General features: G+C 43.9%; 1 protein-coding gene across 2 annotated transcripts in view; it reads left to right on the forward strand.

Annotated features, from left to right (window-relative positions):
* Window positions 1-7500, forward strand: part of LOC123503287 (paired box protein Pax-6-like) — a 95722-nt gene that overhangs the window by 63190 nt on the left and 25032 nt on the right. For both annotated transcript variants that reach the window (XM_045252931.1, XM_045252932.1), the window contains exon 7: window positions 1432-1721. In XM_045252931.1, the coding sequence (XP_045108866.1) occupies window positions 1432-1721 (290 nt within the window). The remainder of the gene's footprint in view (window positions 1-1431; window positions 1722-7500) is intronic.

The following is a 7500-nucleotide window of genomic DNA, read 5'->3' on the forward strand; positions in this document are numbered from 1 at the left end:
TTTCATAGTGTTCTCTTTTTTTATTTATTTTTTTTTTCATAGTTAAAGCAAGTATCAAGACTCGCCCTTAAAGAGAAAAAAAAAAAAAGAAAAAGAAAGTTGATAATTGACTATATCTTCTATTGAAAAAAAAAAAAAAAAAAGAAGATAACTCACATCTAATATTTGTTCTATGTTTGTGATAAGAAACTTCACACACACACACACACACACACACACACACACACACACACAGAGAGAGAGAGAGAGAGAGAGGAGAGATGAAAGGTCTTGACTCGCCTGACATGAGCAATAATCTGACAAAGAATTAGACACACGAGGCCTTCAATTATAACATATTATCGACCATTATCAAAAGAGGGAAGGAAGGATCAAAAGGAGGAGGAGGAGGAAGAGTTTTTATGATGTTGGAAAGTGTGTGTGTGTGTGTGTGTGTGTGTGTGTGTGTGTGTGTGTGTGTGTGTGTGTGTGTGTGTGTGTGTGTAATCTTTTCGTTTTTAATAAGAGCTCAGAATGTCTCTTGAAACACGCACACACACTCACTCACTCTCTCTCTCTCTCTCTCTCTCTCTCTCTCTCTCTCTCTCTCTCTCTCTCTCTCTCTCTCTCTCTCTCTCTCTCTCTCTCTCTCTTACCCTTTTATCTTCTTCCTTCCTATCTCCAACTTCCTTTGGTACTTCTTCCTTTGTATGATTCTCCTTTCTCTTATAATGCCCCTCCTCCTCCTCCTTCTCCTCCTCCTCCTCCTCCTCCTCCTCCTCCTCCTCCTCCTCCTCCTCCTCCTCCTCCTGTAAGATGAAAAGTCAAAGAAGATTTCAATAAAGGCAGTCGGAATATTGCACTTGTTTTCCGATATTGTTATTGTTTCTTTTTGTCTTACTTTTTGGGGGTCTCCTATTTTCTGGGGACGTGGAAGGTTGGGGGCGGGGGGAAGAGGAGAAGGAGGAGGTGAAGGTCCTTGGGGGTGATGACGTCAGAGGATCTTTGTCTGTGTGTGTGTGTGTGTGTGTGTGTGTGTGTGTGTGTGTGTGTGTGTGTGTGTTAATGTATACTTGTACTTGCTTTTCCTCTTGTCTTCCATCTCCTCCTCGTCCCTCATCCTCCTCTTCCTCTTCCTCTTCCTCTTCTTCTTCTTCCTTATCTTCTTGCTCTTGTTTGTTGTTGTTGTTGCTATTCTTCATTTCCCTCCCCTTCCTCACTCGCTCTTCCTCATCCTTTCCTTCCCTCTCTTTCTCTCCCTCCCTCACTCACTCACCCTCTCCCTCTCTCACTCACTCCTTCCCTCTGTCCCTCACTCACTCTCCCTCTTCCTCACTAACTCTGTCCCACACTCATTCCTTCCCTCCCCTCCCCTCTCACTCTTGCCCTCTCTCTCTCCTCCCTCTCCCTCTCCCTCACTCACTCCTTTCTCTCTCTCTCTCTCCCTCACAGGTATCCTCCATCAACCGCGTCCTAAGAAACATCACCAACAAGGAAACAGGGACGAGCTCTCCTGGTGTGGGGGGCGGCACTCCCTCTACGGGCGGCGGGGGGACCATTGTACCCACTGGAGGCGCGGGAGGTGGCGGCGGAGGGGGCCAGGCGATGGGCGTGGGGGGCGGCAACTCAACCCACAGCAGTAACGCCAGCACGCCCACGCCCACTTCCACGCCCTCGCAAGATCCAATGTATGATAAACTAAGGCTGCTCAATGGACAGGCTTCGTGGCCCCGCGCTCAGTGGTAAGTTGTATTCACTGTTGTTGTTGTTGTTGTTGTTGTTGTTGTTGATGTATTAGGTAGGAAGGGCACTAGTCAAGGGCAGCAGTATATAGGTACAGGATGTAACTCGAGGGGTTGTGGCCTCGCTTTCCTGTTGTGTGGAGTGTGTTGTGGTCTCAGTTCTACCCGAAGATCAGTCTATGAGGCTCTGAGCTCGCTTCATAATGGGGAAGATTGCCTAGGTGACCAGCAGGCGACCGAGGTGAATTATACACACACACACACACACACACACACACACACACACACACACACACACACACACTTGCGCGTGTGTGTGTGTGTGTGTGTGTGTGTGTGTGTGTGTGTGTGTGTCTGAGTCTGTGTGCACGATTCCGAGTGACGCGTTTGAAGTGTTTGTCATAAGAATTTCCGCTCTACTTAGCCAAGGAAAACCATTACAAAAAATATAAAAGAAATACACAAGAAGTCAGAATAAAGAAGAAGAAGAGGAGGAGGAGGAGGAGTGTAGCGCTTCCCTCCACGGCAGAGAGAAACATGCGCCGGAGTGAAGAAAGGAAGACAACCTTCTGCCTGACTGGGCCACTTGTGTTTTTGTCTTCGTATCGAGTTTCAGGAGTGACTCGTCCTGTCAGGGTTACCAACTGTGACACTCCTCTTCCTCCTCCTCCTCCTCCTCCTCCTCCTCCTCTTCCTCCTCCTCCTTTTCTTCTTTTTCTTCTTAGTTCTTCATCTTCGTTCTGTTATTGTAGATTTTGTATGTTTTTCATGTTTTCTTTTATTCTGTCTTCCTTTTCTTCTTCCTGTTTCTCCTCCCTCTCCTGACTCCCTCTCTCTGTTTTTTTCTCATCTTCCTCGTCGTACTCCATTTTGTTTTCCTTCTCTGCCTCTCATTCCTTCTGTTTCTTCTTTATTTCTTCTTTTTTTTTTTTACATTTTTTCTTTATATTTCTTTCTTCTGCCAATTCCGCTACATCTACAAGTTTCACTACTACTACTACCAGTACTACTACTACTACTACTACTACTACTACTACTACTACTACTACTACTACTACTACAACAACAAAGAAAACGTAACCTAAATTAACTAATAGAAAATAAGAAAAACAAAAGAAAAAAAATCAGACACCCAGAGAGAGAGAGAGAGAGAGAGAGAGAGAGAGAGAGAGAGGATGGGGGATGGGGGTGAGGGGTGATACGTGGGGTAAGGGGGGTGTCGGGGCGGGGTGTTGGGCCAATAGCGAGGTGTCCACAAAAGGCTGGCCAGGCCCCCCGCCACACTCCAGCTGGGGGCGCACAAAGGCCACAGGGACGCCGGGCACTTGAGAAACTTCACTCCATGATTAACTTCGTATTTCATCTCTGGCGGAGGTGGTGGTGGTGGTGGTGGTGGTGGTGGTGGTGGTTGTGATGGTGGTGGTGGTGGTGGTGGTGGTGGTGATGGTGGCCAAGTTGGTTATCTGTAATGTGTATCTGTCTCTTTCTTGCGCTCTCTCTCTCTCTCTCTCTCTCTCTCTCTCTCTCTCTCTCTCTCTCTCTCTCTCTCTCTCTCTGATCCTTCATTCTCTTCGTAAAATGCTTTCGTCGTTGTTCTTGTTATCTTTCTAGTTCCTCCTTCTCTTCTTATCATCTCGGTACACCTTTAGTTCCTTTTCCTATTTCTCTGCAACCACTATTCACATCCATAGCCACTACCACCGCCGCCGCCGCCGCCGCCGCCACCATCGCCCCCTCCCCCCGCTGGCACATTCCAACGTATTGTGAGGCAACAAGTAAGGACCGAAAACAGTAGACTCGTCCTTCAGCATGTCATAAGGTTCCTCGAGACTCGGCGGGGCGTCTCAGCGAAACACAAAGCCTCTATACACACACTCCTCCCCCTTCCACGCCCCCCCACACACACACGCTGTCCCTGTACCCCCCATACCTCCTCCTGTTCTTCCTCCTCCTTCTCTTCACCTTCTGCACTAAACAATGTGTACCCGAGCCCCGGCCTTTTGTCTCCTGCCGAAGTAATACACAGGACTGATTAGAATGCTTGGATATTGTGTGTGAAAAGCCGACGTGAGGGGAGACAGAGGGAAGGGAGGGTGAGAGGTGAGGGGTTATGAAGAGAGGGCATGTGGGAGTCTGACAGAGAAAGAGGGAAAGGGAGGGATAGACAAGAGGCGTTTGCAAGGGAAAGAAGGACAAGTTTAGAATGGAAAAGGAAAGAAATTAGACAGGAAAGAAGGAAATGGGAGTAAAGAATGGAGGAAAACGGTTTGAAAGAGAGAGGGAAGAAGATAAGGAAGAGAAATAAACAAATATGAGAAACAGACGAGTTACGAAGAGAAGAAACAGTTGAGAGAGAGAGAAAGTGAGGGAGAGGAAGTGAGTGAGGGAGGGAGGAATGTAGGTGTGTTATAGGAAGAGAGAGATGTGTATAGGTGAGTGTGTGATGGAGAAAGGAAGGAGGGAATGAATGCCAGAGAGAAAGAAAATGGTTGTAGTTTTGTTAGTGTGGGGATAAAGGAAGGAAGGGAAGGAAGGCTGAGGGAGGGAAAAAGTGTGAGATGAAATGAAATGGTTGTTAGTCGAGAAAAGGAGGTGGTTTACATGAAAAGAAGGAGAAATTGTGTAAAATATTAGTACCTTTGTTGATGTTTATTCGAGGAAGAGGAGAAGAATGAATATAAGAAGAACGAAGGAAGAAGGAAGAAGGAAAAGAAAAGGGAATGTGTAACCGACAGGAAAAAATCATTGTAACTTTAGTGGCACACTTAAAAGAAAATAGAAGACTTTAATGGCTACACAAAAAAAAAAAAAAAAGGAAAAGGAAGAAGGGAACATATAGAAAATATCGCAATAACTTTATCAATATACGTTTTAAAAGGAAAACTTGAATGAGTGTAACGAAAAATTAATAAAAGGAAGAGATAGAAGAGAAAAGGAGTGTCAGATGAGACATGAAGGAAGGAGGGAATAAAGAAATAAATAACAACTTTCTCACTACCTTTGAGGGAGGGGAAAAACTTGCGGGACTGTAACAGGTGTGAGGGGAAGGAAGGAAGGCGAGAAGGAAGGAATAAGGGGAAGAGGGAAGAGGAGTCCACATTAGTTAGTTAGATGAGGAGATGGAATGAAGGAAGAGAGGAGAGGGTGCATGTTATTTATAGTTAAAGGGAAGGAAAGGGAAGGATATGTGTGTTGTAGTGAGGCATAACTCTTAGATGTAACTTGTGACCGATTGAGGAGAGAACTTTTGTCATTAGGTCTCAGTCAGTATTCATGGAGAGATGAGTGAGTGACTAGCGGGGTGAAGGAGATTGCTGTGTTGTGTCAGGGATATACGTGAAGCAAAGACTACTACTACTACTGCTACTACTACTGCTACTACTACTGCTACTGCTACTGCTACTACTACTACTACTACTACTACTACTACTACTACTACTACTACTACTACTACTACTACTACTACTACTACTACTGTGTGTGTGTGTGTGTGTGTGTTTCAAGAGACATTCTGAGCTCTTATTAAAAACGAAAAGATTACACACACACACACACACACACACACACACACACACACACACACACACACACACACACACACAAAACAAGAGAGAGGAACATGAAAAGTGAAAACAGAATGAAACAAAACAAACAAAAAAACAAAAACAAAAGCCACTACTGTGTATGTATTTTTCCTCAACCCTCTTCCCCCTCACTCAGTTTTTTTTTTCCTCCCTCTCTTTCTCTCCTCCTCCTCCTCCTCCTCCTCCTCCTCCTCCTCCTCCTCCTCCTCCTCCTTAATTATCCTGATTGACTCCTCAGCCGCGTTACAAATTGGTGTGAGAATTTTTATGTGAATACCAAGACACTCACTCACTCTCCCTCTCCCTCTCACTCTCTCTCTCTCTCTCACTCTCTCTCTCCCTCCATTTTTCTCTCTGGCAACAAACAATTTTCCTAATGCACCGAGTGGAGATTAATAGCAAATGGAAAATGGCGGCCGATGGAGAGAGAGAGAGAGAGAGAGAGAGAGAGAGAGAGAGAGAGAGAGAGAGAGTTTCGAAGTGACATATTTTGAAAACTTTCTTCTTCCGCTGACACTTTCTCCCTTCCTCCTCCTCCTCCTCCTCCTCCTCCTCCTCCTCCTCCTCCTCCTCCTCCTTATCTTTCTAAAATCCTAAAGAAAAAAACGTAGAAAAATTAAGGACTCAAAAAGGCAAAAGCGCAAAAAAGAAGAGAATTGTAGAGAGAAAGAGACAAAATAAAAGAAAATAAGAAAATGAAGAAGAAAGAAGACAGGAAAGTTAGATGGATAATACAAAAAAAATAAAGAAAATTGAAATAAAGTGGAAGGGAAAATCAAATATGAGGAAAAAAAGAAAAGGGAAACTGAAATATAATGAAAAATAACTCCAAGAAAACGATGAAGAAGAAAAAAAAAGCACTAAAAAGTAAAAGAAAAATATGAAAGTGAGAAACAAAACCGATGAAAAACGCAAATGAAAGTAAAAAAAAAGAAAATCGAGTAAAGGAAATAAAGAAAAACTGAAAAGCAAATATAGAAAAGAAAAGACCATAGAAAACGAAAAGAAAACGCGGAGAAAGACTCTCCATCTGGCGGCCAAACAGCGAACCCTTCAAGTGGCGAGCCGGTGATTCGTTAGCGGGAGACACTGAGTGAGTGAAGCAGTAAGTGAAGCAGTGAGTGAAGCAGTATCAGGGATCGACTCATCGCGCCTTGAGAAATAGTGGTGTTGACACGGCTAATCCCACGCTAATCAATTACACGATTACTTCCTCTGGTAAACCCGAAGCCTTTTTCTTATTAGGGAGAGAGAGGGAGAGGGAAGGGGAGAGGGAGAGGGAGGGGAGAGATGAAGGACTGGGGGACTAGGAGGTAAAAGGAGGAAAGAAGGAAAGTGACGATGACCAAAAGTTAATATTCTTAGATGAGAAAAGAAAAAGTTTTATTTGATTTTATTTTTATTGATTATATTTGTTTATTTATTTTTGAGTGAAGGAAAGAAAGTATGAATGGTGAGCAAATGTCGAAAGATACTAACGTCAAAATAAGTGAGGAAAAGAATTAAAATATCTTCTTCTTCAGAGAGAGAGAGAGAGAGAGAGAGAGAGAGAGAGAGAGATGATTCACTAACTTACGTCTGATTCGGATACACTTCGTTCGATTCTGTATCCGTATAACATAAAAGAATATCCTACACAACCACAACACTCCTGCAGTCCCTTCCCATCACACAGCATGGCGGAACAAAGGACTTACAGGAGTGATACGGAGTCCTTGACGTTTTTGGAAGGATTCTCTCGCTTCATTCAAGAGCCAATAATTGATCCGAAACGAAACGCGGTTCGAACGAAAGTGAAAACGACCCCAACCCGAACCGCTCGTGAGATAGCATGAAAAATTACTCGGGACTTAGAAAATGGTGTGAGAGAACCGCCTTCCTTCTCCCTGATTACGGACATGAGGAGGAGGAGGAGAAGAAGAAGAAGAAGAAGAAGAAGAAGAAGAAGAAGAAGAAGAAGAAGGTAAAGGAGAAAGAAAAGAATTGATAGCATAAGCACGTCAATAAGAGAAGATGAGGAAGAAAGGTGATAGAAAATAAGAAGGAGAAGAAGAAGAAGAAGAAGAAAGAGGAGGAGGAGGAGGAGGAGAAAGAGAAGAAACGAAAAGAATATATAGCATAACCACGTCAATAAGAGAAGATGAGGAAGAAAGGTGATAGAAAATAATGAGAAGAAGAAGAAGAAACAGGAGGAG

The sequence above is a fragment of the Portunus trituberculatus genome, chromosome 13 (genome assembly GCF_017591435.1).
Source record: "Portunus trituberculatus isolate SZX2019 chromosome 13, ASM1759143v1, whole genome shotgun sequence".
NCBI classification, from domain to species: Eukaryota; Metazoa; Arthropoda; class Malacostraca; order Decapoda; family Portunidae; genus Portunus; species Portunus trituberculatus.